The sequence below is a fragment of the Pseudorasbora parva genome, chromosome 1 (assembly GCF_024679245.1).
Source record: "Pseudorasbora parva isolate DD20220531a chromosome 1, ASM2467924v1, whole genome shotgun sequence".
Taxonomy (NCBI): Eukaryota; Metazoa; Chordata; class Actinopteri; order Cypriniformes; family Gobionidae; genus Pseudorasbora; species Pseudorasbora parva.
The window spans coordinates 58,899,140-58,912,837 of NC_090172.1; the positions used below are offsets into that span (position 1 = coordinate 58,899,140).

A 13,698-nucleotide genomic window follows, 5' to 3' on the forward strand; every position below is an offset into this window, starting at 1 on the left:
TTTACTATAGATGCAGTTTACTGTATGTATATGTATGTCACTTTAGCATAGCGATCACTTGAATATAGGCCTACAGCTAACGTACGAGCTGGCTGTCAGTCATAAATGAGCGCATGACTGCCTGTTGATCGCTGATTGGCTGAAAGTGCATGCTCGTCGGTGGAAATCCGCTCAATCTGGCAACACTGTCTGAACAAACCAATAGGGTTTCGGAATGTTTCATGTTTATACTTTTCATCCAACCACAATCAAATTAGCTCTATTAGGATGCGTGATTTATCTGGATCGGTTTTTTTTAACGGACAAGCTATTATGAAATAGGAGTAACGAGTCTATTTTTAAAATGTAACGAGTAGAAAGTAACGTCACAGATAATTGCGTGAAAATGTAAAGAGCAGTTAAAAAAAAAATCGGCTTTAAATTAATTAACTTACTCCAGATACCCAACCAAAATCAAAAGCCTCGAATGGTTCAAGGCCAATACGTGTATTGTTACACCCCTAATATTTATCAATATTACTGTTAATATTACTGTTTTTATCAAATAAATGCAGCCTTGATGAGCAGAAGAGACTTTTAACTTTTTGAACAGTAGTGTATAAATATTTCACAATTGATACAAATTACAGTCGAACAGAAATCAGTGCCTTTATTTGATCTTGCAGAGGAAAGGGGAACTGATTTGGAAAAGAACCTCAAGCTGGGACTCGAATCAGACACAAGGCTGTAGATCCGACACCTGGACTTGTTCTCGAAAGGTTTTGTGAGATTCAACAGCACTTTTCCAAAATCTAAGCAGAGGCTAAAATCTGTTGAGTAGCTTTTAACTGCAACATCCTTCTATACATGAGCACTCAAGCCGATGCTGACCATCATCAAGGTGTGAAAAGGGGAGCAGAAAACTTCTATGAGGGCGAAAATAATCTTCAAAATGTAGGAGTGGATGCGGTTTGGGGCGTCAAGGTCGAAGTTGCAGTGACCCCGGTCACCGGGCCGAAAAAACTGCTGTCGTCAATGCATTAGATCCCAAAGGATGCTTGGCCTCACTTTTGACATATACAAGAAAACAGCTGCCCTTTTACACTGACCTAGAACCAGTTTTCCGTATGTTGACTTTAACCTCACCCATTACGAAACAAGCAATAAAATAGCCAGATAAAAAAGAAGGTCTAGCAAAGGGTAACTTCCACCCTCCTAAGTGATTTGAGAGCTTCCTGATGTGAATGTGTGCTGACCTTCCCTCAACCTCACACTCCAAGTGTAAGATCCCGACTCCCAAATGTGTCAGTAAGGAGGAAGAGTCAGTACAGACTCATGTCATTCCGACATTTTATTAGAAATTCTTCACAGTTGAAGTTCAAACAAAATTTGCATTTTGCACAACCCAGATTTTATAAATTTTTAAAAACTTTATTTTCTTGGGTGAATCTCACACATTCACGAGGACTGAAAGTCCAGATCACACTATACCCGATAATATTTTGTTTGATGAAGCTTTAGACTTTTATATATATATATATTTAGGGATCTGAACACCAAAATTAATAAAATGCCATCTCGACTGCAAAACAGCATTTTAATATTTTTGAAAGCATATAAATTACAATATACATTTTTTTTTCATATTACAATTTTTTTTATTATTTAATAAGACTAAAAAACAACAACAATGCTCAAGTAATATTCCTAAACATAGTGAAATCTCCACACTCTTTATTTTTTCCTTGTGATTTTGGGGATGAAACTTGACCTGATGTTTTTGATTCGGAGACTCACCCACCAACATCAGATCCAATGTTTACCTTTCAAAAACTCATACAACTGAATTTTATTTCGATTTTTGTACAGCACACAAATTAAGCATGGACAACACTATGGCTCTCATGATTACAGTATATCTAAAGCAATATTTTACCCCAAAACTAGCTTTTCTGTCATCGTCAAACCATCGGATAATATAAAATGGATTTATAAAGCTTAAATGGAGCGATAAGGACATAAACGGTCCTTCTTAACACCAGACAATTCAAAAACGACTTGATTAAGGTCTGCCCTCAAAGCAAATATTTGTAGTGTGACTGTACGGACAGTGATCAGACTGAAGAATGAACTCTGGATTCGGGGTAAAACATTCCTTTAAAACACGAACAAATAATCGATTCATTCATGAGCGAACACAAACATTGGCTTTTGAAGTGATGCAATTAGAAGAAAATCAGCAGGAGCCTCTAGCGACGCTACAGAAGCCGAAGCCCCTTCCACAATCACCCACATACAGACAAGTCAAAATATTAAGCCTTTAAAAATTAAAGACTTCTGAAGTCCTTTCATGGCTTTAGACGCCTAAGAAAAAATGAGCTGGCGACTCTCGACATGAATCAACACACAGATAAGTTCATTCGAGGAGTTTGTGCGCGTTTGTTCCGATGTGGTCCTACAGATTCAATCTCATGATCATCACTGCAAACGAATCCCTCCCTCAAAAAGATGCTGTCCAATGAAAGGGGCCGGTGGCCTGAACAAACCCTCCCAAACCCCTCCGTCCGATGCTCATTTCGACCGCTTCATCAGTACATCTTCTGTCGGCTTGGCAAAACGGCCTCCTTTAAGAAGGAGAAGATGAGCAGGATGCCCGAGCGCTTGCCCCGCTTGCCTTTAGTGAAGTAGTTTGACACCACATCATCTGAGAAAAACACAAACACAGTTAAACAGCAGTGGTTAGATATGAACGCTGTAAATGTCTGTCCAAAAACATCCAACCAACAGGGAAGAAGTGGGTGATAAGCAGAAATTTAAAAAATATATATTTTTAAAAATGTGGTGGTGATGATATCATAATACACACATTTTTGTAGAACTTTTTAATAGTACCCCTTGGAATTTTTTTTGTAGAACTTCTGGGAAAATTTTAAATGTAAAAACAATGTTTTTAAAATTAACATTTTAATATATTTTCAATTATTTATAATATAAAATTACAAAAGCTACCATACAAGATGCATATTTTTAATTAAATATTTTTTATTTTATTTATCTTTATTTAATTAAACAAAAATAAATAAAAGTATTTGAATATTTTTCGAAGGCAAGTAAATTACAATGAAGTAAATTTTTTTTAATAATATTGTATTATTTTATTTATTATTTCTATTTAATTACGCTGTAAAAAACATGCACATTTTAATATTTTTTGAAGGTGTGTAAATTACAATGAAGCAAATTAATTTAATACAATATTTATAATTTTTTATTTTAGTACACTAAAAAAACATTCAAAGTATATTTTTCGAAGGCACGTAACTTGCATAAAAGCAAATTTTTTGTTAATCATTTTATAAAATACATTTCATTTAATTACACTAAAGAAAAAAAAGTGTAAATTACATTGAAGCTAGTATATTCTTAATAAAATATTACATTTGTACTATTTATTTATTATTTTTATTTTATTACACTGAAAAAAAGTTCAAGTAAAACACACATTTTTATATTTTTGAGGGCATGTAAATTACAATGAAGCACATTTATTTTTAATAAAATATATTTTTATAATTTAATTTATTTTATTTTAAAAGTGCTATTTACAATTATACCAACTTACATTATATAGTGCACTATTAAACTGTTATCTGCTCTGTTTGCTCTATAATTCACTGAAATTAGTTTCTTAAGAAACCTTGCCCACTTTTTTGCATTCAGAAATAATTTATCAATCCAATTACTTTTAATGACAATGTATACAGATTCCTTCAGTGCACCGTTATACCACTCAGGATAGTTTAATGTGCCGTGTGGTCATAAAGACTGTATGAAAACAGATTTGATCTCTCACCTCCTTGCTGCACAGTGGATGGAAGAACATTCTCCCCAGCGGAGAGAGAGACGAAGAATGAGAAAGGAATCACCCACAGGCATATCGTGAAGTACGCCAGAACCTGAAAACACACACAACTACGGTATTCGCCTCAACTTTACACACACCAGGGTGTCACTCTACAGCAAACTCAAAGTGTGATCAATAGTTTTCTTGAATAGGCCAATGTGAAAACAAAATCACATTATTATACATCAGAATATCAGAACTCTAGTGGCCTGTTGCACAAAGCTGGTTTCAGTTGTTACCCAGGTAAGTTCGAGATTAGTTTGAGCAAACTCTGGTTTTCGGGCTCAAGAAGGTGGTTTGGTTTTATTAGTGTTTATCACCATGGTAACTGACACAACACGGCTAACCTGCTCTAGAGCAGGTTTTATTCTGGGTTAAGCCGGGCATACACTGTGCGATTTTCGTCCGATTTCGAGCCGAATTCTGACTCGTGCAACTCTTTTTTGGGTCGGGCTGATTTTCAGGTTTATCGTGCTTCGTTTGTCACGAGTTGTTCGTGCAGTGTACAGGGGGAAACGAGGGGCGACAAACCTCACGATCGGGAATCGGATGGTCGGATGAATTTCTGGCGTGTCAGAAACTCTGCTCGCCCCTCGTGAGGTTATCGCACAGTTGAAGCAAAGCCACGAATTGATTGCCCTATTTCCCCTCACTGCGCCTGCGCGAAAGCAGAAGTTCAACCATTTAATTTTTAAAAGCATTAAGGAAGAAAACGAAAAGAGGGAGATCTTTAATTATGTGGGCAGCTATCAAATAGCAGAAATTAAGTAAACTGTTGTGCCTCCAGTTTGTGTTGTATATATCCAGTGCATCTTATTCATTTAGCTAGTTGATCATTAATTTACTTTTTTACTTTCACTTTTTATTTTTTTAATATTAATTAATATTTAACCTTCTCCATCTTGACACAATGTCATGTTGCAATGTGTTCTTTTTCTTCATGAACGCGAGTCAGTGGATATCACGCAATGAGCAGTTTAAACACAGTCTCAAACCCAGTCAATTATTCACTACAGAAAGTGAAAGTAAAATCTGACAAGCTTTCAGCGTATATTCTCAGACAACGAGAGATAAATGTAATTCAACATACTGATAACGTAGCTTATTGCCTTATTTTCTTTCTTTTTTATTTTCTTAATATTTCTATTTTGGTCCATATTGTGGAAAAAAAAATAGAAGAGAAGTAGGCCCATTTTGTGTTAAACAAGTTGTTTTTAGATAAATCTGCTCTTACTTTTCATTGAGACGGACATTATTATTGCAGTGTTCTGACATTATAATCATATAATTAGACCTAGGCTATAATTCCTTGTTTAATCGGGCTAAATGTTTTTAAATAGTGAGGAGTAATCTATCTATTATTTTATTATGCAGTGTGTCGATTATGCATTATTGTTGGGGGGAGGGGGGCAAATTAATGTAATATCAATTTAATAATAAAAGTAGGCCTACTCTAATAATAATAATAATTTTATAGCCTACATAAATTCTAAATCCTCTTAATATCAATAGCTGATGCATTTACCTCTCTATAATACACCATGGTCTATCGTCGCCACGGGGGTTTTATTGCGCATTTTTCACCCGTACAGTGTGAGCAGTCAAGACGCGCTCGACGGTCGGACCGCACAGTGAGAGCACATCAATCGTGAGCTTTGGCTTTACATCGCATGCGATCTACTCGTACAGTGTGTGTAGGTAACCTTGCTGAAAACCAATAGAAATCGCACAGTGTATGCCCAGCTTTAGAGATTGCAAACCCAAACTGGACCAATCAGCTGCAAGTAAAGATGCAATAAAGCCACACCCCCTGTATGTCTTGTTCCAAATTAAAGAAGTATATAATGAAAAAACTTTTGAAATAAAATTGTGCATCTTTTGATGCTAATTATTTATTATATTTATATTATATGAATTATAATCACTTTGAATTCATATATGTTCGTATAAATATTATTTTAATTGACAAGTAGCCAAATAGTAATATAAATATAATACATCCATTCATTATTCTTTTAAACAACGTGTATTCATTTGAGCTCTTTGTGATAATTAGGCATATTTCTTTGATACATCATGCATTGATATAGTCAGATATTCTTTAAGCTGCCTTCTCAAACTGTCGCTGCAGCAGCAGCGTTTATTCCTGCCTTGTAAACACATTTAATTTTATAATAATTTTCAAAACGATCTCTAAATCTTCAGAAGAGAAGTGAATCAAACGGACACTGTGATTGGCTGTTTGCCCCACGCCACACTTTCAGGTGCTCGCGCTTCAGAGTTAATCGCTAACTCTGGATTAAACCTGAGTTGACAGAGAAAGTTTATACCGAGCTTTGAGAAACAGTTGAACTTGATCTAACTCAGTTTGTTCAGCTAGCTTCATGCAACAGGCCTCTGGGTTTGAGAATATATTGTTTTGGTCAACATACCTCAGAGAAAGGATAGTATTCCTCCGCAAAATACTGGAAGGCCATATAGTGGTTTAACACAACCAGTGCTGGAAAAGAGAGCAAGAATCAATTTGAGAGGATGCTGTAAAATATTATAGGCAGTAAATGTCTCCTCAACTCTGCATCACCCACCACATGACAGGATAAAGTTTGGCGAGGTCAGCATAATGTATGGGAACGTCTGCAGCAGACCAAAGTAAACCAGGTTTGTGAAGAGACCCACTCCGATCATGAGCGTTGGGAAGCCCTCAAACAGGTAGAGCCCCACCAGCACCGCTGTGGAGAACTGAGAGACCAAACCAGTTAGACGGGCAGGGCTGGACATTTACTTTCTTTGCTCACCATCTACTGTATTTTCCAAAGTTACTACGCTTTCACTGGTTTTGACATTGATATCATGGGGGAAAAACAGCCATGTAGATATTTCTAATATCTTCTCATATTTTGGCACCAGGTTTATGAGCTCTTTCTCCATTGGCATTTTTGAAAAACGTTTCATGGCCTCCAGCATATTTTGTTGTATGAATATATTCAAGATATCAAAAGAAAAGACTCCAAAAACTGTTTTATTCTAGCTTCATGCATTCCTTTTTATCAACACTTGAATATGGGTAAGTTTCATTAAAAAAAAGCTACATTTTGAGCAAAAGCGGAGAAAATTTCATGAAGATTCAAAACGATGATCATAACACAGGATCAAAACACAGATGGAGTAGATTGAGTTCATCAACACCCCTAAGACTCACAGTCCTGTAGCTCGTCCTGGGTCCACATTTCATTTAGTAACATTAGGCAGGTTTGATTTATATGATGTTTAATGTTGATGATCACATATTGTTTTACATGTGCATCTGCTGAAATATGATATCGCTTGTTTCTGCTTCTTCTTCACTTGTGTTTTATTCCAGGAATTCAGTACTCTTTCAGAAGATGTGTATAGCATCGTATAACAGTGAAAACATTGAAAGCTAGACATCTACATTAAAGGAACAATCCACCGTTTTTAGAAATAGGGCTTATTCAACTTCTTTCCTACATTTAGATATGTGGGGAAATGCATTGTTTTTGTCCCAGTGCATGCATTGTTTTAGTTTGGCAGGTTCGCCGCTAGCTTGCACCAAGACAAAAATGCATTTGCCCACATATCTAAATGTAGGAAAGAAGTTGAATAAGCCCTATTTCTAAAAACGGTGGATTGTTCCTTTAATCAAGTTAGATTTGAAACCTTAGATTTCGTTTCAAAACGCTCTCCGTCCCCAGACGTTTTCCAAAAATTTCTCGTCCACAATGATACATCAGCAAACGCCAAATTCAACTTACTGCGCATGCATAAACCTCATAAACGCTGACCGAGATGCAGACGTTATAAAGTTGTCACACAATTCTTCCGGCAGGATCATTTTATTTAGCAAAATATCTCACCATTCACTGATGCGTGCGTGCAGGTCGCACTCGGTCAACCATTATTATGTTTGGTCTAAAACGCAACTGCGTTTTGTTTTAATATTTTCCCACAGGTAAGCAAATGCGAGTACATTTTCTGTCATCTTTGCAGGACTGTCATATGAAGTGTGCAAATTAACATATTTTAGCAACTGTGTGAAAGTGACTAGCACATAAATAAAATATGTTAAATAAATTATCTCGCTTGGCATTGAACTTCAGCTTTATAATTTTACAGGTATTATTTATGCTCTAACAGCAATATTACACACTAACTAAAGTTTGAAAGATGGAATAACGAAGAACAGGACCTTTAAATAGACAATGCAGTGTAATTGGGAATGTTTCTCCCTCGTCCACTTGTGATCCGATCGAATAAAACACATCTTAATACCAGCTGTAAACAGGGCCAGAGACATGAGGTATATGTAACGTAACCTCACACAACAGCATGCATTACTGTCTGTGCTGACACTGACACCAGTACTACAACAATCGATGCAAACACACTGGATACTGACAACATCGTCTGAACAATCGGATCAGATTTCATCACTCACAAAATTAAATTGTTGACAAGTCTTAAACAAGATTTCCGCCCTGGTCTCCAGAGTGGCTCATGTTACTTTGATATTAGAGTATGGACGCATCCTTCCTTAATAATGTACGTTTTATATAATGACATAATACTCACCATAATCATATATTTTATAATGCGACTGGTGGCGACTGTGTACTCCTCTATTAACTCCGCCAGGTAATACAGGCCTGCAGCTGTGGGGACAAATAAAAAACTGAGAAACACTATCAAAACAAACATGGCATTCAGATCTTAAGTGTGTACAAGTGCAAGAGTGTCAGTTTTTCACAGCACGGCACATATATAGAAACATTTGAAGTGTTAGTGGAAGGAAGCACTGTCTGTCTGTCTGTCTGTCTCTGTCTGTCTATCTATCTATCTAGTCTCTTATTAGAGAGTAAACACAGGTTTAGAAATATATAAAGATATATATATAATAGACATTCAAATTATATACATTAACGTTAAATGTCCTGTAACTAGAATAAGTGTTAGTCAGAGATGTAACTTTAACCTCACGGATGTCATATCAATGGGCGGAGCGATTAGTAATCAAAGCATTATTATTCTGCAACACTACAATGAGAAATGTAAAAACATCTGCAAACATCTGAAACACAATGAACTCATTGATGCTTATATGTTATGACTTTAGTCAAATAGATATGAGCCATGTTTTGTCTTAGCTCATCTCTCTGGTGTTCTATTCTACATCGTTAGTATTATTATTATTATTTTACCATATCCTACTATTTATTGATAATAAACGTATATTTTATTGTTAATAAGGCGCGGGAGCTGAGGGATTTTTCTTTGGTCGCGTCAGCAAAAGAAGGTAACGGCTAACAGCAGCAACACAAAACTCACCGATAGCGAGAGTAACGAAACATATCTGTACCCCCAGCGACAACCAGCTGAGTAAATAAATAAACCACATCTTTTTAAAAGGGTTGGTCGAATATATAAGTGACCAGTAAACAGTAAAGGAGATGTGTGTCTCCGCGGCTAGGCTAACAACTGAAGTGGTCAAAGTTTCTTCTGGGGCTTCCTCAGACGCAGCGAGAAGCCGAAGTGAGGCTCTGATCGCAAACAGCGCCGATCAGGCTGGAGGTGGAACTGCACACATTGCACAAATGAGAGCATGTAAATGATTTAGTGATTCTAACAAATATGATTAAAATCAAACATCTGTCTTGATAGAGTCCAGCTCTGCGTATTGCGGACATTTTCTCAAAGTATGAGGTATATTTATAATAAAAACATTTTTAAACTATTTTATATTTGTCTGCAACACTCATTTCCATCATGTTTAGAGATTGTTTTAAGTTCATGAAAAATAAATTCAGTCATGTTCATATAGACAGACAGAAAGACCAGATCAGAAGATCAGAGAAATGGCTTTCCAAAGGCCTCACACATTTTTATTTATTTTTTTCTTTGCTTGTTTTTGGTCATGCATATTACATCCACATTTACACATTTCTTCTCCTTCTACCTCACACAAACACAGACGTACACACACCTAAATCAGACACCTTTCAGATTCTGTGGAAAAACATGAATTCTTTATATAGTGTTTGTTAGATGGAAAGCTCTCTTGGGTGAGAGGAATCTTTACAGAATGAAATGCCTTTTAAAAGGAAAGAAGCAAAAGTGAGCGAGAGTGGAAAATAATTGTACTCCATTTAAAATGCTTTTATCCAAGAGGAGGAGTGTGAAGGTGTTAGGAGAAAAGGCTGCCCTTTTTATCGCAGGTGTTTCCAGATGGACGGATAGGCCTAAACTAAACCTAAAGGTTTTGACACAGCCAGTCTATACAGTGAAATATATTCTGATACTAACCTAATGTTAGTGTTTCATGGTTTTAATAAGAAAAAGAAAAGAAAAGAAAAAAACAGACATTGTTTATAATTTAACTCTCGTTTTCTTTTTACAAAGCAATCAAAAAAAATAAAATGTATGTTAAATGAAATTAATGTATATCTTAGTTCGATAATGTTTTTCATATTTCGCATATTTTTTGGTAATAAATTATATTTATGGAATAGTTATAATGCATTTATTACCTATTAATCACTTTCTGAGCATTGACCTGAAAATGAGGTTTCCAATTCAAACTGTCATAACTAAAAATAGTTAAAAGTTAAAAAAGTGAAACTAAAAACGTTTTTTAAATTGTATATGAAATAAATATTTTCAAAAGCATGTTTTTATCTAAAACTGTGAGAATATCAAAGCCAAAATAATTAAACAAGTTGTGCTCCGAATTTGAGGTTGATATCTCAAAAAATGAGCTTTCAGTAAACAGTACAAAAGTGACTTTTTAGGACCATTTAACCTTTTCAAATCATGTTCATGATTTGTGTGTGTGTGTGTGTGTGTGTGTGTGTGTGTGTGTGTGTGTGTGTGTGTGTGTGTGTGTTCACATAGCAAGTGTCAAAGCCTTTACTAAGTTTCGCATCAATCCAGCAAAGTAATACATTCTAAACAACCAAAGCAATCAAATTTTGATATAAAAAATTACAGAACAGCATCAGAAGGTTAAAATATCATTAACAAAAATATAATATTTTGCAGCCATTAAGGTTTTTTAGGTTGAGTAGGGCATTTACACAACACTACACTACTAAAGACCGGAAACTTTATATTTGTCCATTCAATGTTTTTGAAAATGTCATCGTCTCAAACTACAAAAATGTGAATTTGTGAAAAAGGTGACATCATGCATGTTACGTGTTCAGTCTATGGGCGCATATAGTGTTTCTTTCTTTACAAAGTAATATCTCCATCTACTGGCCAGGTAAATGGAGATCGTTTTTGACAAAGCTGTTATATATACACTGATCAGGCATAACATTATGACAGGTGAAGTGAATAACACTGATTATCTCTTCATCACAGCACCTGTTATTGGGTGGGATATATTAGGAAGCAAGTGAACATTTTGTCCTCAAAGTTGATGTTAAAAGCAGGAAAAATGGGAAAGCGTAAGGATTTGAGCGAGTTTGACAAGAGCCAAATTTTGATGTCTATACGACTGGGTCAGAGCTTCTCCAAAACTGCAGCTCTTGTGGGCTGTTCCCGGTCTGCAGTGGTCAGTATCTATTGAAAGAATTGAAAATAATGAAAGATATTTGATATTTGATATTGAACAAAGATGTTTGTTTTACTGTTTTCCACCCCCTCTGTCTTATCAGTGGGGCCATTTTGAATTCCTAAGGACAAAGAGATGCTGAAGGCCTGTAGGCCAAATGGTGCCACGCCTGTAGACAGTGGGGGGAGTTTGGTCAGATTGGTCAGTTCGAATGTTTCAGGGTTTTCGTCACATGGTCAAGGGATAGAGAAAAGAAGATCGGAACTGTTGCTCTGTCTCTTTTACTCTCTGATCTTGGGGGCCTTCTCTTTGCTCTCTCTTTGTCTTTCTCTCTCTCTCTCTCTCTGGTAACATTCTGGGTACGATTAATGGTGTACGTTTTAAACATCTCATTCATCTCTTCGTAACTATTTTAAGTGTAACCATAACCAGATTTTGTCATTGAATTCTTTCAATTATAAATTATTTGCTAACTAGTTTTGATTTGATATTGACTTTGAAGTGTTACCTACTGCAACACAATATAGTCACATTAAAGCAGCGCTCTCCCACCTATTTTGCTATTGTAACTGCGCTTATTTCCGTTGTTGCTATAAGTTGCAGTGGGTGGTTATAGACAAGAAATGTTTTCTTCCATCTTGCTGATAACGTTTCTTTATTCGTTCAACAACCCTGCAGTCAGAACCATTGTATAGGCGATCCAGCCTTACACTATCAAAAGTGCTCCAAGGAAGGAACAGTGGAGGACCGGCCACAGGGTCATGGGCGGCCAAGGCTCATTGATGCACGTGGAGAGTGAAGGCTGGCCTGTGTGGTCTGATCAAACAGACGAGCTACTGGAGCTCAAACTGCTCAAAAACTTAATGCTGGTTCTGATAGAAGGGTTTCAGAATACACAGAGCATCTCAGTTTATTTCATATAGAGGTTGCATAGCCACAGACCAGTCAGGGTGCCCATGCTGACCCCTGTCCACCAACGAAAGCACCAACAGTGGCACGTGAGCATCAGAACTGGACCACTGGTGTGTGTGTGTGCGTCTCTCACTCAAAAAAATGAACTTATGATGCTGTTCACTTTATTTAAGCAATTCATATTGATATAACACCACTAAATCAGGTTTCTGGTTCAAATGTGATTGATTCATGTTAAACTGACTTAAAACCGTTACTCTTTGACATAACTTGATGTGTTTAATTTGAAATAACATGATTAAATCAAGTTAGCCGAACAAACAGGACTTTCAAATTTGTTAAATGTTAAGTTAACCTAAACCATTTGTGTTGAGACTACATTAATTATTTATGTTTCGCTGACTGAACTGGGCAGTGTATTTCTATTTCCCAGCATGCTTTGCATAGGGATGCCTCAGGAGAGTAAATGTTGAAAAGAAGTGCTGTTTAATTTGTTTTTTTAGTGAAGAGAAAGACCTGTGAATGTTTGATGTTATATTAGACAGTTATATTAGACATTTAAAAGTTGTGTTATGTTGGGTTGATTTTTTTTGAGGTTACCATTATAGTGAAGTGTAGATCTTGTGGTTAAGTTGTGCTGTTCTCAACAAGCTGTAACTGTGCTAATTCCAGTGACGAGAAATGCTTTACTTGGTCGTTACTTGCATGTTACAATTAGCAAGTGATTTTGTATTGTTGACTAATAGTTTTTATAGAAATAAAGAAAACTAATTCATGTGACACAGTTCCCGTAGGATAAATATGGCCATCAGTTCTATCCCTCTCTATCCTACTTTATCTAGTTGGAATGACATGATTTCTTTTAGTAGTTTTGACTAAATGATTTTAAGCTAATGCAACAAGAATAAAACAAATTTGTGTAGTTGAGCTGACACTATTAAATTAAGCTGTGCCCAACCATAGTAAATAAGTTGAATCAACCTTGATAAATTAAGTTGACCCAATGTAAGTACATTAAATTGGAATAACAGAATTGCATAATGCTGAAATAAAGCAAGTTAATCATGTGGAAATACTTTCCATGATTTTTTTCAGCAACCCTAACCCTAACCCTAACCCTAACCCTAACCTAACCCTAACCTAACCCTAACCCTAACCTAACCTAACCCTAACCTAACCCTAACCCTAACCCTAACCTAACCCTAACCTAACCTTAACCCTAACCTAACCTAACCTAACCTAACCTAACCCTAAGCCTAACCTAACCCTAAGCTAACCTAACCCTAACCTAACCTAACCCTAACCCTAACCTAACCTAACCTAACCCTAACCC

General features: G+C 36.1%; 1 protein-coding gene across 1 annotated transcript; it reads right to left on the reverse strand.

The window, feature by feature from the left end:
- Positions 1-1,557: 1,557 nt before the first annotated feature.
- Positions 1,558-9,429, reverse strand: tex261 (testis expressed 261). The gene is made up of 6 exons (XM_067452014.1): positions 9,227-9,429; positions 8,474-8,553; positions 6,469-6,622; positions 6,316-6,383; positions 3,833-3,935; positions 1,558-2,683 (listed from the first exon to the last, which is right to left on the reverse strand). Exons 1-6 carry the CDS (start codon positions 9,294-9,296, stop codon positions 2,568-2,570), a joined length of 591 nt encoding a protein of 196 aa, XP_067308115.1. The 5' UTR covers positions 9,297-9,429; the 3' UTR covers positions 1,558-2,567.
- Positions 9,430-13,698: the final 4,269 nt, after the last annotated feature.

Excerpts from the sequence above, each read along its gene's own strand:
- tex261 (XM_067452014.1), bottom strand. The coding sequence starts at position 9,296 with ATGTGGTTTATTTATTTACTCAGCTGGTTGTCGCTGGGGGTACAGATA. Across the intron at positions 6,623-8,473 it reads TTATAAAATATATGATTATG|TTCTCCACAGCGGTGCTGGT; the intron begins GTGAGTATTATG and ends TTGGTCTCTCAG. Across the intron at positions 6,384-6,468 it reads AAACTTTATCCTGTCATGTG|CACTGGTTGTGTTAAACCAC; the intron begins GTGGGTGATGCA and ends TCTCTTTTCCAG.